This window comes from Sminthopsis crassicaudata, chromosome 1 (genome assembly GCF_048593235.1).
Source record: "Sminthopsis crassicaudata isolate SCR6 chromosome 1, ASM4859323v1, whole genome shotgun sequence".
NCBI lineage: Eukaryota > Metazoa > Chordata > Mammalia > Dasyuromorphia > Dasyuridae > Sminthopsis > Sminthopsis crassicaudata.
The window spans coordinates 108,066,808-108,086,195 of NC_133617.1; the positions used below are offsets into that span (position 1 = coordinate 108,066,808).

The following is a 19,388-nucleotide window of genomic DNA, read 5'->3' on the forward strand; positions in this document are numbered from 1 at the left end:
TACAGATGAGGAAACCAAGGCACACAGGCTAAGTGACTTGCCCAGGGTCACACAGCTGGTGGGTGTCTGAGGTCAGATTTGAACTCGGGAAGATGAGATTTCCAGACTTGGTGCTGTATCCATTATAACACCTTGCTGCCATGAGAGAGCATTCCTGAGAGAGCAACAAATAACGTCCATCTGGCTGAAATGTGAGAATACTTGCTTTTCCCTCCTTTTGTTCTCACCCAAATACTGTGCTGGTCTTCCCTTGCCCTTCTTTCAGGTTTAGGGATTTTGACACAAATAAGTATCTTATAGCATTGATATGCAATGAAGCTTAAATGTGATAATGTAGTAAAGTGCTTGGCAAACCCTATAGGAGCATGGAAACTTCGGTTAATATTACTCCACCACACCTTCTAATGATTTCTTATTTTGAACAAGGTGTAGCCTTTCCACTGAGAGCCATCCATAGTCATTTTGATCTATGTCTTGCCACTGGATTCAAATGAGTTAAACTGATGACTTAAATAGCTGTTTCACTTAAAATCAATTCACCTGCAAGTCAAGACATTTCCCTCCTGATATTATTATCCTCTCTGAAAATCAAATCCAAACACCTTTTCCATTGCCATGTACAAAACCACGAGTCGCCATTTTGTTAACTTTCAGTAATATTTCTTTTTAAATTAAAATCTCAAGAATACTTAATTATCCTTATTTTGAATGTAAGTATACATATGCATTTAGGTCCTGAAGTATTGTCCTCAAACATTTATTAAGCACCTACTATGTGCCAGGTATTGTACCAAACACTGAAAGGACAAAAATGAAAGGTAAAAGGCAATCTTGCCCTGGAAGAGATCACAGTCCAATGGGGTAAACAACACGTAAATAATCATGTACAAATAAGCAATAGACAAGATAGATTAGAAATAATCCAGAAAAAAATTTTTTTCCTACAAAAGTTTTCAAGGATCTCCAATTTTACACTGTTTAGTCTATGGAAAACACCAACATTTTTGCCTTTTCTTTTGGAGACTTAGATGCAAGCATCAATATAAAGAAGCAAAAACATAAGATTTCAATCTTCATTTAGTTTATTTGCATAGTCAACATTTTCACATACTAAACATAATGGATCCCAAAAGAAAACATGTTCTCACTATCAGAACATAAGACTGATTTGTGATTTAACAATCATTTCTCTTAGATATCTAACAATCTTCATTTTAATCGCAAAGCAAAACATTTATTTACAACTGTTTACATACACAAGGAAGATCAAAAACAAATTAATCCCCATCTTGCCCATGTGTCTGTGTTTTAGTAATAGTATAGCATTCAGCAGTACAAGTCCTCCCAGAAGTCTCTTAAGGCTTGGTGAATTCCATGTATTCATTCTCCAGTGGGCTTCCCTTAAGTTTAACTTAAGTATTTAATTTCTGAATAAATGAGAGGAAACAGGACACAGCAAGCTTTATAAAGGACAGCAGCACTGCTGATAAAGGCTCGTGGTTTTGTAATCCAGGGTTCCCTCTTAAAACAAAAGTAAACAGCGTACAATGCAACTGCAAAAAAATGTCCAACTAGCACCAGGGGATCAGGTGACAATCTATAAAAACAACAACAAAAATCACATATTAGAAAGACTGAGTTGTTTAAGGTTATTTAAAAAAAATTCAATAGGGTGTCAATTATGATACCTTTTAAATTAATCAGCTATTCTCCCAATTCAAAGAATTTTTAGCACTGCACATTTTTTCCTACCTTAATGATAGGGACACTTGGTTTGTTTTGGGAAACCCAAGTTTTAAAAACACTGCAATTCTTTTACAATTTAAATAATTTGTGACTCCTGATAGTTGGATATAAGACAAAGCTTCTTAGAGACTTGGGCTTCAATCAGCTAAGAGGCATAGACCCTTAAAGATAACTTTTTTTATAACAACTTTATATAAATTCTAATATATACATAAACTTTTAAATTTGTGAAAAAGGGTTAACAATTTCATTTTCCAGCCAATTTTTAAAGGAACATATTCTTAGAAATAATTATACTTAAAAATACCCAACGATAGTGGTAACAACAAAATGGATATTATGGATTAAACGACAGGTAATCAAAAATCTTCAAATTAGTCATAGATGTTATTTAAAACCTTTACCACAACAGATGTTCACAGATTTTTCTCAATGTTCTTGGCCCATCTTCTAATGAAGGCATTGAGCAAAAAAATATAGCCAAAAGGTATGATCAAGAAAACTGGACATCATGCATAATCTATGCTAATAATTAAATCTGGTTAAACCAAGCATAAAATGATTAATTTGTGTGATGTTTAAATTTATACAACTTACACAGAGAGTAACCCAACTGGACCAGCAATACATTGTCCACCAAGCTTGAAGTAACAGAAACATGCTCTTCTTAACTGATGTAGCGTTTCTAGAATATGATTTTAAAATTATCTTTAATCAAAACATTCATGTATCAATCAACACAATAATATTCAAAAGCTAAAAACGAAGCATAATAACTTATCAGAATATAATAATTATAATCAAGACTTGATGATACAAAAAATTTCCTACTCACAATTTTGCTAACCCATTCTTGCAAATTTTATCTACATTATCAGATAAGAATTCATAAAAAAAGGCTTTTACCATTTGTTCATCAAAATAAGCTCTCCTTCATTTCCTAGATCACTAGAATGTAATTGCTATGCAAGGATCCGATTATTTTTCTAAAGAATTATTTGTGAGGTCTACTTTTAATACACAATGCTACAAGTAGAAAAATCTTAGATTTGACATGCCTTGCTGGCAACTGAGAAACCGAATAAGCACTGAGTTGTACATATACTAGTCTACTGTGTGAACTACTTCTGAGGTAAAACAAGATCTGAAAATATGACTTCCCCAGAAAGTAGAGACAGACCATATATTCAGATATAAAGCTGGCTACTCTTGCTAGAGGAGTTAAGGGGAGAAGAACAGAGATATAAAAACCCAGAGGGTTTCAAAATAGAGGGGGAAAAAAATCAAGATAAGCAGAAGACTGGAAACACTTTGAATTACCGCTTTGTAGGAAAGCAGAAAAAGAAAGAACAGAAGAACAACTAGGTCTAGGAATTTCTGGGGCTACTCAGGGTTCAGAGTAATTTTAACTTGAACCTGAGAAGCAAACTTAGGTCCTAAACTGAAAAGAGCTTTACTCTTCCAAGGAGATGGAGGAAGAGAGGTGAAAAGAGAGGAAAGAAATGAGAAAACAGACAGACAGATACAGAGAAAGAGAAGGAAAATGTGCAGCTTTAAAGTGGGTTAACCTACCAAGAAAAGTTGTGACCCCAAGAATAATGTCTAAAAAAAAAAAATCAATCATATGAGAGGATGATGGAAATTATAGTTTTTGCAGGCAACTGATTAATGTTCTATTAAACCTATGCAAATTTACAATACAGAATAACTGAAATTTACCTAATCAGTCCACAGTTTTTATTCAAAGATTCCTTCTCACTACAGGTAAAATGTTTATGTGCTTAAATGAAAAGCATTTGCTATCCTGAAGTGGACAAAGCATAGAAAAGATACTCCATGAAATGGATGAAAAATGAAACCCAGAGGCTCAGATTCTGAAAGAGAAATTTCCCTTTTTCAAATTAGCAAAAACTTTTCAAGTGATTATATACAAGACATTGTCTTAAGGACTGAGAATACAATTACAAAACCAAAACTAATACCTGACTCCAAGAAGTTGACTTTTCTTCTTTTTCCTCTGCTGGACGGTCATAGAGAGTTACCCAGAAAAGGGGGATCAATAACACAACACAGGGGCCATCTGAAGTCTGCTCTTTCATCACAATCACAGAGCACCATTTTGCATTAGGAGGCTTGATTTAGCCCACAATACACAAAATCTTTAGAATAACGGGATTTTCTCCATTTCCTATGTTAATCAAAGAACTGATGCTACATTTAAAGTGTATTGGGGGGGAAAAATTTTCGCAGGGAGTGAAGACTCAGTTGCCATTTCTTAGTTTCATAACTTTGGACAAGTCATTTAACAGAAGGTCTCTATTTACACACCTGTAAAATGAGGCTTATGATAGAGCTCTAAGGCTCTTTCATTTTAACATTCCAGGATTAAAATCCATCACTTACCATCTGTGGCAGAAAATAATTCATAAAGAGCCTGAGCAAGAACATTTACAACAAATGAATGGGACTTTCTTCTTGACCGATAGAATAAATTTTGGGCCTAAAAAAAGGAGAAAAAAGTGGATCTTTTGTAATGTAAGAATGAAAAAGAAAAGTAAATTGTGATTTTCTATTTTCCCCAAACTGAGGACATGTTGTTTATCTCTGACAAATGGTACAACAGATTTAGTTCCAATCATTTCTAGAGCTGGGCTGTCACTCATAAGCATGGATTTACATTATTTAGCCTACAGTCATTCCTGAGGAGGACATTAAGAAAATACAAATCTCTTTTATCATGGAACAGAATACACAAAACAAAGATCACACAATGGTTCTAAAATCCTTGAAATGCCCAGAAAAGGCATGTTCCTCTGAAGACCAGGATGAAACTGCTTACCTGGAGAAGTGCTCTCTCATCATACAGGTCAGGAATATCTTTTAGCAGTCTCCTCCATATTTTTATGTCGTTGAAAACAACACTCATTCCCCCACCAGTAAGAGGATGTCTTATATTATAGGCATCTCCCAAAATTAAAACACCTGCCCCAAAAAACAAAGAAATGATCATCTGTAGCAACCTTTTATCATCACTATTCTGTTCATCTTTAGTAACTGCTCTTAGAAAACAAGAAAAGGGTATAGAGGAAAAATTTTTTAAGAATTACAGGTGAAATCTTTTTAGTCAATTTTCAAGAATTTATTACCCACATTATAATTTTACATTAAACATTTTATAATCTGTTATAACTCAATAATGTATTTTGGTAAATGAAAACTACAGGAATACCTCAAATCAAGGAATACCAGAGTGTTTTTGCTCAATTAAGTTTATTATGAGCCTATTTATACAATCAGACTCCTGAAGACAAGGATATGCACATGGGAATCCATGCTTCATAATAATAGGGATTCTCAATTATAAATTTTTAAAACTAATGATATGTTATCATTATATGTTAGGCTTTAGCTTAACTTTAGCAAGTCAAAAATCTTCAACAATTCAAAGTCAATACTCTTTGAAAGAAGCCTCATAAAAATAGATTATTAAAGCAATGTATCACATCCTAAAAGAGGAAAATAAAGCTTCCTCCCTCAAAAAAAATCTTTGCTCTGATAATAAACAAGCAATATTGTAAGATAAGACTAAATCTTAAAAAATTAAGTTTGATTAGAAATATCCAGAGCTGGACAGGAAGTAGTTTGGAAAATAATGAGGTAACTAAAATAGTGTTTAAATACTTAATAATAAAATTTAAATCAAGCTATCTCTGAATAACTATATGGACAGAATAAAACCAAACTGAATCTAAACTTAATTTGTTTCCTTCCCCATAAGTTTTCTGATGCAGACAAGAACCTAACAGAGTAACCTAAACCTGTACCTCCATTTTGTTATTAAAAGCTGAGTCTTCAGCTTATTAATATTCTTCTTATACAGGATAAAGGACATTCACAACCACTTCTGGCCATTTCCTCTTTTCCTTCCTGCTGTCTAAAATGCCACCCACTTCTGCTTCTCACTTTGTCCTAAGAAGACAAAGCAGGATAAGCCATAGTAGGCAGAGCTAGCAATTAAGAAGGGGAAAAAAAATAAGGAAACAGAGAAAGATGGCAGTGGTAGAGAACTGCTGAAATCTATCAGGCTTTACCTCCCAATCTCTTACTCCTTATTGCTGCTTGTCCTGCAACATCTTTACTGTAAAAATGTTTAAAGTAATCTGGAGATGAGTAACTGCAGTTCAATTCTACTTAATTATTAATACATCTGAGTAATTTGCTAGATAAATAGACATTTAATAAGTACATCCCATTTAGTCACCTGACTATTTTCTAAAAATCTGTTTTACTAAATTATATACCTCTTTTGTTTAGTGGTGAAGGAGGAAGGAAACTTGCAGGCATAGACCTCAAACGATCATTCTGAATTCCCTCAAGGAAAGGTTCTTTTATATACTCTGCAATAAAAACAGACAGACATTTATATCACTTTAAGATAGTTCACTTTCAAATGTTCATACTTCTTATCAAATAATTTCCTAAACCATATGACGGTTATAAAGTATCTTGTTTAGACTTCAAAGGAAGAATTAAATATATACACAACAAAACCTAAGAATGACAGCTTCGAAAATATATTCAAATGGAAGCATTGACGATGATACAGAACCTGAGAAGAACTCTTGGATTTTGAACTAATGGCATCAAAAAAAAAGTTTCTTTTTTAAAAGATTCCTTTAAAAATTAAATCATAATTACATTCTAATGGGAAAAGACAACCCACAAAAAGAAGCTGAATGGGATGAGATGGGAAGTAGTCAATGATAAAGTCCAGGATACAGCCTGTTGAGTAAGGAGACACAGCTGTGTTAGGATTCTTACAAGGTGCTAAGTCTCTGGAATGGATAGAGACAATAATTATCTAAGTTAGCCTGGTTCAGTATGATTGATCTGATCCTACAAGGAGATGTTAAGGGCCAGAACATGAGACAAGGTAATGTACTAGTTCACACCTTTAAAGGAGTTCATTCATTGGTTCACACATTAGACTTCACACCTTTACAGAGATATATAAGGAGGAAAGGAAAAGCCTGCTCATGGACTTTGGGAGATTCATAAACAACTAGGATTGATTTCTGGGAGATTCACAAGCCCACAGAAACACACAATCCCACTCTTGGAGATTCAGAGTCAGGATTCAGTCAAGGAGATTCACAAGTTGGGCAGAACGAAGGAAGACAGAGAAGTGGTGGCAGGCTGTCCTGTGGAGAACACTGAAACCAAGATCTGGAAGGCCTCCAGAAAACTAGCCGAGCCCCAAGTGAAGGAGATAAGATTTGGAAAGAGACAGTAAAAGGATTTGGACTCCTGGCTGCATTTGGGATTATTAAACTGAACTGAAAACTAAGGCTGCCTCCAGAAGCTCCCCAAGAAATCTGCTCCCAGAGAACGATTACAGCTTAGAGAAGAGAACATTACACAGCTGGTTTGGGCTTGTTCTTTAAATGTGAAGTTTTGTGAGGAGCCATTCAGTCAAAGAGACATGGCTGGCCTGAGACTTCTGTATGAGGAGCTAGGCCAAAAAAAGAAGGGGGATAGAGTATAGCCAGGAGAGAAATGAGGTTTGGATGGCCTTTTCCTATAAGAATGTAAGCTTCTTGAGGGCAAATATTATCTTTATTTCTACAAATACATGACACTTATAAAATTACAAACCTTTCTAGGCTTCAGTTTCCTCATCCATAAAATGAAGGAGAAATCTACATAATCCTTAATGACAATATCCAGTTCTATAATTCCGATTCAATTTTTAAAAGAATCTTTTTTTTGGGGGGGGCGATATGTGCAATAATTCAGTTTGAGAATTATGAAAGCCAAATTATGAGAGAAGGAATATCTCCATCCCTATAAGCTCAAGAATTCTTCCCATACTATATAAATCTTATGAAATTATAATTTCCTGCCTATGCATTCATGGTAGACCATTTTGTGGTTTATGGACAAGAAAAAATGAACTAATAATAGAAAAATTGGGCAATTAGATAAAGATATATAAAGAAAAGACTGTTTTCAACATAAATTTGAAAATTTAATTTCAAAATTGTTTAACTGGCTGAGGACAATTTAACAGAATAAAAGTTCCTTAAGAAGAGATTATTTTATGTTGTGAGTTTTTGTTTATTTTATAATATTCAGTGCCTGGTATAAAACCTGATCCACAGGACACTTAAAACCTTTTGAATGTCTTTTGAGTTGTGAATTTTTAAAAGCCTAGATAGATAGCAACAAATCAATTAAAAAAACTAAAAGAATAAGCACAAAGAGGAAACAAAATACTGCTTTTTTGTATATGATATGATAGTATATATTTATTTATTTGAGGCTGGGGTTAAGTGACTTGCCCAGGGTCACACAGCTAGGAAGTGTTAAGTGTCTGAGATGAGATTTGAACTTCGGTCCTCCTGAATTCAAGGCTGGTGTTCTATCCACTGCGCCACCTAGCTGCCCCCTGATAGTATATATTTAGAGAATCCTAGAGGCAACTAAAAATTAACTGAAACTTCAGCAAAGTTTAAAAACATAAAATAAACTCATATATAGTCTGTATTTCTGTATATTATCCAAAAAATCCAACAGAAGTGAAATGCCATTTAAAATAACTGTGTAAAGATACTTGAGGCACACAAGAGCTATATGAATACAACTACAAAATTTCTTTAAGGAAATATCGACCCAAATAATTGGGAAATATTAATTGCTAATGGCCTAGGCTGAGCCAACCAAAAAAATGACAATACTGTTTAATTTATTTGATGACATACCAATCACAAAATATTACTTTATAAAGCTGGAAAAATAATAAAATTCATTTGGAGGAATAAAAGCTCAAAAAGTCTCAAGGGAAATAATATTACATTAAACAAGCTTTAAAGAGAGTCACTATACTGATATAATTGCGGAAAGTTTGCAAATAAAGGTCACATTATAAATGAGACAGAGAGATGACAGAGAGAATCATAGACTGTATTGAGGTTTTATATGTGTAAAAATAGGGAAGGGTGAATTTGGCATTTCATATGATTTTTCTAAAATGCAACTATCTGTCAACAGGATAAAATAAAAATAAAATTTTAACATAGTAATTGGAACAAGAGCAAATATCTATTAGGGATTTTAATTTTATAATAAATGGAAAATAGGCAACCTGGGTGCAAATCCCAGACCTAGTCCTTAGGTACTGTTCTTCATTTCTTCATCTGTAAAGTAAAACAAGGTAATCACTAAGCTTCTTCCTAGCCTTAAATCTTATGAAGAATTTTAAATTTATTCACTTAATTTTTCCCTAAAGAAACCTATATTTCCATAAAAAGTTTTAGTTTTAAAAGGTAAAATCACTTTTAGTTAACGTATTTATAACGATTTGTTACATGTATGGGTATTGACAAAATTGTATTTTCTCCTGCCAAAAAACCCTCAAAACTAATTACTTTAAAGCACATTTATTCAAAACTAATGACAAATTTGACTTCCACTTTCTGCTCCATAAAACTAGAGGTGTGAACTAGATGTTAGTAAAGAACCCTTAAGTAAATACTCTGATTTTTTCCCCTATATTTCCCAAATAAAGAATTTCTGAATGAAATAGACATTAATTAAATAAGCTCAAGTTTCAACTGAGCAAACAATACTCTAGAGAACAATGAATATTGACCATGCCTAACAACTTTAATAAAAGCACCAGTAATAAATCAGAGATATCAGATGAAAATGACAATTTAGTTATAATAGGACTTTCTGGGAGCACATAGAAATCATACCACAAACTTTCTTCTAATTACTTGGTTAAACTAGTTTTAAGTTACAGATTTAGACATAACAATGAAACATCTTGACCAATTTCCCCCCCAGTTTGGTCATGTATTTGGCATTGTTTAGATACAATTTAATTAAGAAATGGAGCCAAGGAAGTGGGAAACAACAACCCCAATAATAACAATAATTCTTTGGTTGTTTTTGGTAAGATTTTACGTCAAACTGTAATAAAAGAAAACAGATTCTTTTCTTACCAGGTAATTGTGGATAAATTTTGTCTACCATATAATCTCTTAAGTCTCTTGGCATTTCTCCACGAATATCAACAAGAATCCGAGTTTCATTGGATGAAATCTGGTAGATGAGAATTGGACTAGGATCTGCTAAAATGAGTTCAGCATGATTTGCTTTAAATTGTGGCACATCCTAGGGGAAAAAAAAACACACCAATGATCTTTTAATTATTTTCTAAAACTTCAAAGTACAATTAATTCTTCTCTAGTTACATTCTTACATTACCTTCATAAGGAAGCCAACAAAATGGGATGTGACAGCCACTGTATTGGAGACCAGATTTTTTCTGAACTTGGAAAAAAGCCCATCTGCAACAACTGTCAATGGTGCACGGAGTTCCTATGACATAAATTAACATCTGTCAACTTAAAATGACACCAAATATACAGTAAACATGTTTTAAATTAAAATGCAAATCCCTGTTATTTGTGATTTTCATATCTAATGATATTGTTATTAAAAAAAAATATTTTGTCTAGCTAAAAAGATTAAGGATCTTTCTTTTTAAAGTATTAACTCTATCAAACCATCATAGAATCCAAAGGTTGAGGGCTTTCTGCAACAAAAACATTTAAACCATTCAGATCTTAAAACAAATATGAGGATTATTGGATTAGGTCAAGATAATTGGAACAGGTCAATTTTTTTTTTTTTTTTTACAATTTACAAGGATATTTCACAATTTTTTTCTCCTCAAACTATGTTAAAAAATAATTGCTTTAAATAACTATTTCATTGTTATAAAGTCATTTGGCTTAAATAGATTTACTTCCTCTAATAAAGGAAAGAACAAACCTTAAGAAATCTTCCACAGAATTATGTCTTCAGAAAAAAAAAAAAAAAAAAGAAAAGGAAAGGAAAGGAGACTTAGCAACAAGTTCATCTAAAAAGAAGCACAGAAAAGACTACCAGATCCATCTTAGAAGCCCTTTCCCTCTCTCCCTCTGTCTCTCCTCAAAGGAGCTAACACCAAAGTATTTCAGGACCTATTTAATGGTGTTGTTTTACTAGAGACTCTAATTAATATGATGTTTATACATTCTTTCTTCACTTTTTTCTTTCTTTGACCCTTCCTTTGGAAAAAAAAAAAGTCCAGTTTCCCCAACTCCTCTACCACAATCCATTTCTGATCTCAGATTCACTATCATTATAAAATCTTGTCTCAAGAGCTTTTTGAGCCTCATAAATTTAGAAGGAAAAATATAGGTGATACATGATTAATATGTGTCAATTTAAAATATGTTCTTTTCTTATGGCTAGAACCTTCTAGTGCCCAGAGAATACTAAAAAGTGACTAATAAAAATCCGAAGTGAATAACAGATGAGCTTTTTATTATAAAAAGTATTTACCATCTTTTTTATGAAGAGGCATTTGATAAACCTCACCTTCACATCTCCAGTTTCTTTATCTCTGTACTGAACTCCCACCACAATATCATCTTCTTCTAGCAATTTCATCACAGCTCCTTCAATGTACTTTGTACTAAAGAAAGAATAGAAAAAGAAACAAAAATGAAAAGATTTTTACTGTTTTAAAACAATGAACACTCTAAGAAACTTAGGTTAGTTTTGATAAATTCCTTTTCACTTTCCCATTCTAACTCATTAGAACCTGATTTTATTTACATAGAGGCACTCTCGGTTGGAACTCTAGACATAAGAAGCAACATAATTTATTTCATTCAACCTTTCTAAAGAAAAATATAAAAATGACATACTTTAACCAAAACTTTTTTTTTAGCCTAGTAGTCCAGTAATTTAAAAATACATAATGTAAAGTATGAAAATTAGTTGGGAATTTCATTTATATGTTTTTTCTAATGTCCTTTATCTCACATATTTTAAAACTTAAAATAATGATGCATAGAAACTAACTTTTTTTTTTTTTCAGGTAACAATAAGTACACAGAATTTGTAAGAAACCAGAGTTCAAATTATTGTTTGAACATTTACTAGTTGAATGACCATGGATAAGTGATTTTCTCAATCTGCTTCGTTATCTACAAAATGGGAATAATGATATCTGTACCATCTTCCTCATAAAGACATGGGGGGAAGAAACATTAAAGTGCTATATTACTGTGAGCTATTATTGGTCAAAAGAGAATTCTCTATGGTATGCCTAGTTATCAGTTTCCTCCCTTGCAAAATGAGGAGGTTGTAATAAATGTAATAAATAGCCTCTGAGATCTCTTTTCATATCTAGATCCATGAATCCAAGAATAGATGAAATCCCCTGAAAATTAAATTGTACTGTATTTAATGTTATATGTTTTAATAACCTAAATGATACACTGCTAGTTCCTAGATATTAAAAGAACCAAAGTTCTTTAGCACATTGGGTGGATGGTTACTCAATAGTGGATTTATTAAAAAAAAAAAAAAAAAAAAAAAACAAGAATTATGCAGCATGAAAAGGCCTACAAGGGCTGTGATCTTCTCCAGCAGAGGAAAGAGGCACACTTTTGATATCATAGATCTAGTAGATTGTGATATCTGCCATAGAAATCACTTAAGAAAATTAATTTAATATTTGTACTAAAGCAAAATGATTACCAGATGTCAGTAGTAGTAATAAGTACTAGTGTCTTTGTGACCGAACTTAAATACCTTCAGCTATAGTCTTACTTGGGTTCTGCCATAGCTGCCGCCCGGAGACTGGTGATAAAGCGTCCATGATGAAATGCTCGGCCACTCTTCACCTCGTTGTCTGGTGTGTGTGGGAATGGAACTTCAACTTCTTCCCTGCACCCTTGGTTATGAATTATATAGCCATGGACAATGTGAGCATCGATGTCTTCCACTGCATCTATGGAACAATCGCATTCAACAAATTCAGCTGTGCCCACTCTGGGGCTACCATGCTAAGGACTCTGAGGGGTTTACAAAGGAAGTTTAAGTCATTCTCTGTCCTTGAAGAACTGCAATCCACAGGGGACACGGATTATATTGCTGATGTAAAACCTACAAATACTCAAATGGATCTGATAACGATCTGGAAGTTTGCTTGAATCTGCCGAGGGTGGAACGTGCACAGCTGTGCTCGGTCTGCAGGGCCCAGCAGTGTGCCAGAGGCCTTCCTCCCCTGCTCCTGACCTGTCAATGAGGGCAGCACTGAGGTGGTCCATTCAAGCTGTTTATCTGATCTTGTCATGTGATCAATGAGCTTTCCAGCACTTATAGTCCTCAAATGACATTCTTTAAATCCAGTTCTTTCAGGTTTCTTGGCTGTTAAGGCTACTGAAACCCAACACAAACCTCTCCATTGCCCTCTATGGAGAACACATTTTTAATTTCTTAGAAACAGTAGTTCCCTAAGACCTACAACAGGAATAGAATGTTGTCCCTTAGAAGATAGGCCTTTGTTTTTGGAAGAAGTCTGGGCTAATTGAAAGAATGTCACCAACTTCTGAGGGCAATTTAGCCCTTCTCTGGGGTATTTTTCACTACATTTTATACATAGAAATGGTACAGTGGACAGAGGGCAGAGCCTGGAGTTGTTGTGATACAGCAGCCACCTGCCAGTGGCTGCTGAAAGTCTAACTCAGACTGTAGAATGGATCTCTTCATGTGAGAGGATGATGATGATACAAGGAGACTGAGAGGCAGTTGTGTTCTCCGACCTCTCTCCTCTTCTCTCAGCCTCCAATTTATCTCATTCTGAATCCACAAGGAACATCTGTGTCAGTAAAGGCTGATTTGCAACTCCTTCAAGTGTTATGATTCACAGCAGTGGAGATTCTGGGAGAATTGACCCGCCCCTTCATTTAGGCATGGTCCTTAACAAAGAGGCACCTTTCCCCTCCCCAGTTCAAATCTAGCCTCAAGACACTTGTGTGATCTGGGCAAGTCATTTTACCCCTATTTGCTTCAGTTTCCTCATCTGTAAAATGAGGTGGAGGAGGAAAAGGCAAACTACTGGCAAACTACTCTAGTATCTTTTTCTGGTGTCAGACACAATTGAACCACAACAAAAATAGAATATCACAATAGAAGATAAGTTCTAAAAATGGTCCATCTAATTACATTGTCATAATCTGGACAACAGTTAGGCAGAAATTTTGCGAATGGCTATTGATCTCTTCTAGGAGACTGCAATGTTCTAAGGATTGATGTAACCAGAATATCAGGAGCTTCTTGAGAAACTCATCACCCACAAAATTCTCTTTAACTTAAAGACTCTACACAGGATCTCATCTATCACTGCAATAATGGTTTATCTCAGTCAATTAATAAACATTTATTAAGCACAAATTATATGCCAAAATTGGGCTAGGCTTTGAGGAAACAAAAATGAAGTGGAAACAGTCCCTGACTTTGAAAACCTTTCGTTCTAATGAAGAAAATACACACATTTTGTACAGGTAAGTACAAAACATTGCAGAAGTAAATAAAAACACTTATACTAAACAGATGTGTGTTATGGAGGGAATAAAAAGAAGGTCTTTTATTTTAATGCCTTCTCTGATCCCTAGGACAAGGTCAAACAGGATATTCTTTGCTATACCTTGAACAAATAAATTTGAATAACACTGATATGGGAAGCATCTGGTTGGAAAACAGCAATTTGCTCTACTGAATTCAGAATCCTTTTAATAATTAACAACCATAGTGGGATTTTGTATCCTCTACATCTTTCAGTCAATCGTTTAATAATAAAAATGTGGTCTTCTTTAGAAAATTTAGAAAAATCCTCTCTTCTCTACCAATACTCTCACTGTCAATGCCCTTGGTGCACATGCAGATAATTCTCAAAAAAATTTTAAGTGGATGGGAAAATGGTATTTAATGTTAGCAATTAATATTGTTTTTCAGTCACCTTTTTTGGAAATTAATAAGGTTCAAGATTTTTTTTCTAGTACTACGGCATCTTCTTCTCCCTTTAGATATTTGTAAATCAATTCTCAATGCCTTTAATTGTGTCCTCTCCAATAAAAATCTATTCTGTGTATACTTCAGCTCTTCCTCCCCCCCTTCATTTTTAGTGCCCTTTCTAGCAGGTTTCTAAACACATTTGGAACTTGATGATGATAAAAAGAACTTAATTATAAAAATCTTTGCAAAGCCTTTCCTTTTTTTTTTTTTCCTTCTAAATTTCATTCTTCAATGAACAAATGAGTTTTTAGGATGACTTACTCATTTAAGTCTCTTATCAAGGTCTCTTTAAATTTGTTTTACTCTTCTGGATAGTTCTGTATCTTTGAAACATGTACATGTTTTTCACTGGTGAGGCCTTTGTGAGTTCTCTGTTCCACAAATTTAAAGGGCTTTTTAGTTTCCTTAGTATTCTTGTTAAGATGATTTTCATTGGTTAAACTTATATATGAAATTGGTCTCTGCACATGTCCTTCCTTTTACCCAGTACTGAACTTTCATGTTCAATTTAGTCAGAACTGAGTTGTTTCATTGGCAATTTTTTCTTCATTAATATTCTAAATGTTAAAAGACACTAGAATAATTCTGATCTTTGCTCTAAGAAGTACAGTGGACTCAGGAACGACTCTCATATAAGTAAAAGGTAGTTTACTGCCTATTAAAATATAATCACTTTCAATTTTTGTTTATTATTTAACAAATACCCCGTCTTTCAATGTCTATTTTTTTCAGAGAAAGGAATCATAATACCTAGGCATGAGGTTTCTCTGTAACCCACAGATCTCTGCCTTTTTATTCCTAAGTAAAAAATAATTTCTGTCCTCCAGGAGCTCACAAACTAAAATGAAACATACAAACAACTATGGACAAACAAACTATATATAAACAAGATAAACAAGAAAACAGTCAATAAAGGGATAAGATAGAAAGGCTTCCTGTGGAATTGTTGGATTTTAGCTCGGACTTGAAGGAATGTTGATTCATAATCCGAAATTATTTTCATGACAGTCTTTAAAAACACACCCTAACTTCTCATAAAATGTTTTTATTGTTTTTGAACATTTGATAAAATTAATTCCAGCAACTGAGAATGATAGAATCTAAATTTAAAGCAGGAGTGTGAGGAACTTTTTTTTTTTTGGCCAAGGACCATTTTAGTAGGCCATACAAAAGTATCAACTTAAAGCAGTGGGAAGTGGTTGTCCCCTGTGATAGCCTTGATAGTGCCTGGCCAATTGATTTTGCAGGTGTTATACAGCCTTTGGGCCAAATAGGTCCCCACCTCTAGTTTAAGAAAACTTCAACAGTCATTCTACAGAGGAAACCTGTAAACTATCCTTCTATTTAGCTCCAACATCCATTTGTTTATTTCATACAGCAAGAACTCTATGAAATCAAGATTGATTTAGATTTATTTTAGATTTAATATTAGGTTACATTTAGAGTATCAACAACCAAGTTTGAGTTTATGGATTAAGTGAAAGCTATGATTCTTATCTGCCTCTGCTCTCTTTTCTAACACCGTGCCATTGTCACTGCAGAAGTAGAAGGAGTGAAAATTGTTTTGTATTATTCTTTATTTCATGGTCAAAGAACTTATCATCAAATGGTCAACCTAGTGAGAATGAGCCTCTCTGTACTTAATGTAAGAAGTTCTGGCAGAACTGCGTTCATTAAGTGACAAAGAATAAACAATGATAGAATATACACACAGAGTGTATTACAGAATGAAAATAATATCCCAACTTTTTAAAAAAGTTACTTAGCATAGAAATCACTGCTACTATTTTTTTGGATTAAATTTACTCAACAGAAGATCACAGGTCATTTAACTTCACATTGCTTATCATTCCAATATAACATGTACTTTTTCTGATATTTTAAAATCTTTAATGGTTTATAAGTGAAGTGGCAGATTTGCTGAGACCAGCAATGTTCTACATGAGACAAATACATCTGACTCCTGAAGCACCAACATATAATGCAGTTTAAAATCAGGTAGAAGAAGAAAACAAACAATATGAGGTCTCCATAAACAAAATCAAATTCAAGGGCATTATCTTCTAATTTTAAATATACAAGATAAATTTAATTCTTTCTACACAAAAGGATACTGAAAATTGCAAATTTGAACAGATAAATAAAATTGCTCTCCTTGAACCTCACTGGATCGATCCATGGACAACTTTTATGAACAAGATTTAAATCTTGCAGCAGAAATCTGACACTTTCTGTTTTAATCTGACCCCAAGGATTAAGCCCTTTTCTGCTCTACTCTCTTACCTGCAAGATTATTGCTCTTTTATGATGCCTGCAGCTAATTCCCTTCATAAATAAGAGGAAATTGTGACAAAATTCCTGTACTTAAGAATTAGAGATCTAGGTTTGAAAATGGCCTCTATTACTGCATATGGAACATTTCTTCACCTTTTGAGAATTCAAGTTTCCTTATAAGGAAGTTTACAAAAACTTGTGATCCCTTCCAGATTTCAATCCTATGATTTCAAAATAGTCATTTTTATATTAGGTAACCAAAAGGTAGATACTAGAACTCTAAAAATGAGCTCTCAGTAGTTTATGCAGCCCATTCTGTGTGTGTTCTATGGCAAGCAGAAAATTCTATCATTATAGATATTCATAACTCCTCTTAAAATTTGTAAATCTACAGATTAAGATTAAGTTATCTGCAACAAAGCTATTCACTACTCTAGTAAAAACTTAAATTGTGTTTTCCAGGTTTTGTATTACGTGACTATTTTAATGACATAATCAGAGTTAGTACATTAGCACCTTTGGAAATCCTAAAAACTATAAATGCAAAAGTAATTTCCTCAAGATAGATTATTTCAGAATAATCATATAAATAAACCCAGCTTGAGATGGTTTTCAGACTTTTCTCCTTATATCAAAATTTAGTCTCCACAAAAATAGATATGGTGCATCTTTAGCAATATATACCTTTAAAAAAAAAAACCTTATTTTCAAAACATATGCATAGTTTTCAACATTCATCCTTGCAAAACCTTGTGTTCCAAATTTTTTTCTCTCTTTCTTGTTCCACCCCCCTTCTCTCCCTTAGATGGCAAGTAATCCAATATATGTTAAACGTGTGCAAATATTCTATACATATTTACACAATTATCATGCTGCACAAGAAAAATCAGATCAAAAAGGAAACAAAACAAAAAGCAAGCAAACAAGCAATCTAATCTTTGACAAACCCAAAGATCCCAAATTTTGGGATAAGAATTCATTATTTGACAAAAACTGCTGGGAAAACTGGAAATTAGTATGGCAGAAACTAGGCATGGACCCACACTTAACACCATATACTAAAATTAGATCAAAATGGGTCCAAGATTTAGGCATAAAGAACGAAATCATAAATAAATTGGAGGAACATGGGATGGTTTACCTCTCAGACTTGTGGAGGAGGAAGGAGTTTGTGTCCAAAGGAGAACTAGAGACCATTATTGATCACAAAATAGAAAATTTTGATTACACCAAATTAAAAAGTTTCTGCACAAACAAAACTAATACAAACAAGATTAGAAGGGAAGTAACAAATTGGGAAAACATTTTTACAGTTAAAGGTTCTGATAAAGGCCTCATCTCCAAAATATACAGAGAATTGACTTTAATTTATAAGAAATCAAGCCATTCTCCAATTGAAAAATGGTCAAAGGATATGAACAGACAATTTTCAGATGATGAAATTAAAACTATTTCCACTCATATGAAAGAGTGTTCCAAATCACTATTGATCAGAGAAATGCAAATTAAGACAACTCTGAGGTATCATTACACACCTGTCAGATTGGCTAAGATGACAGGAACAAATAACGATGAATGGTGGAGGGGCTGTGGGAAAATTGGGACACTGATGCATTGTTGGTGGAGTTGTGAAAGAATCCAACCATTCTGGAGAGCAATCTGGAATTATGCCCAAAAAGTTATCAAAATGTGCATACCCTTTGACCCAGCCATACTACTACTGGGCTTATACCCCAAGGAACTACTAAAGAAGGGAAAGGGACCTGTATGTGCCAAAATGTTTGTGGCAGCCCTTTTCATAGTGGCTAGAAACTGGAAGATGAATGGATGTCCATCAATTGGAGAATGGTTGGGTAAATTATGGTATATGAATGTTATGGAATATTATTGTTCTATAAGAAATGACCAACAAGAGAAATACAGAGAGGCTTGGAGAGACTTACATCAACTGATGCTGAGTGAAACGAGCAGAACCAGAAGATCATTATACACTTCAACAATGATACTGTACGAGGATGTATTCTGATGGAAGTGGATATCTTCAACATAGAGAAGAGCTAATCCAATTCCAATTGATTAATGATGGACAGAATCAGCTCCATCCAGAAAAGGAACACTGGGAAATGAATGTAAACTGTTATTTTTACCTTCTGAATCCAATTCTTCCTGTGCAACAAAAAATTCGGTTCTACACACATATATTGTATCTAGAATATACTGTAATATATTTAACATATATAAGACTGCTTGCCATCTGGGGGAGGGGGTTAGAGGAGGAAGGGAAAAAATCTGAATAGAAGTAAGTGCAAGGGATAATGTAAAAAATTACCCATGCATATGTACTGTCAAAAAAATGTTATAATTATAAAATAAAATAAAAATTAAAAAAAAAAAGAAAAGAAAAAGAACTGGGCTTTATTAATATCAATAAAAAGAAACTCAGAGGA

The 19,388-nt window shown here is 33.7% G+C and overlaps 1 protein-coding gene across 1 annotated transcript in view; it reads right to left on the reverse strand.

Annotated features, from left to right (window-relative positions):
* Window positions 1–1,064: 1,064 nt before the first annotated feature.
* The window catches only part of SQLE (squalene epoxidase), a 43,456-nt gene continuing 25,132 nt past the window's right edge, over window positions 1,065–19,388 (reverse strand). The window contains exons 3-11 of the mRNA XM_074265802.1: window positions 12,421–12,601; window positions 11,179–11,275; window positions 10,018–10,131; window positions 9,753–9,924; window positions 6,048–6,143; window positions 4,586–4,728; window positions 4,150–4,246; window positions 2,344–2,431; window positions 1,065–1,597 (exon numbers count right to left, since the gene is read on the reverse strand). Of these exons, the coding sequence (XP_074121903.1) occupies window positions 1,408–1,597; window positions 2,344–2,431; window positions 4,150–4,246; window positions 4,586–4,728; window positions 6,048–6,143; window positions 9,753–9,924; window positions 10,018–10,131; window positions 11,179–11,275; window positions 12,421–12,601 (1,178 nt within the window). The 3' untranslated portion in view covers window positions 1,065–1,407. The remainder of the gene's footprint in view (window positions 1,598–2,343; window positions 2,432–4,149; window positions 4,247–4,585; window positions 4,729–6,047; window positions 6,144–9,752; window positions 9,925–10,017; window positions 10,132–11,178; window positions 11,276–12,420; window positions 12,602–19,388) is intronic.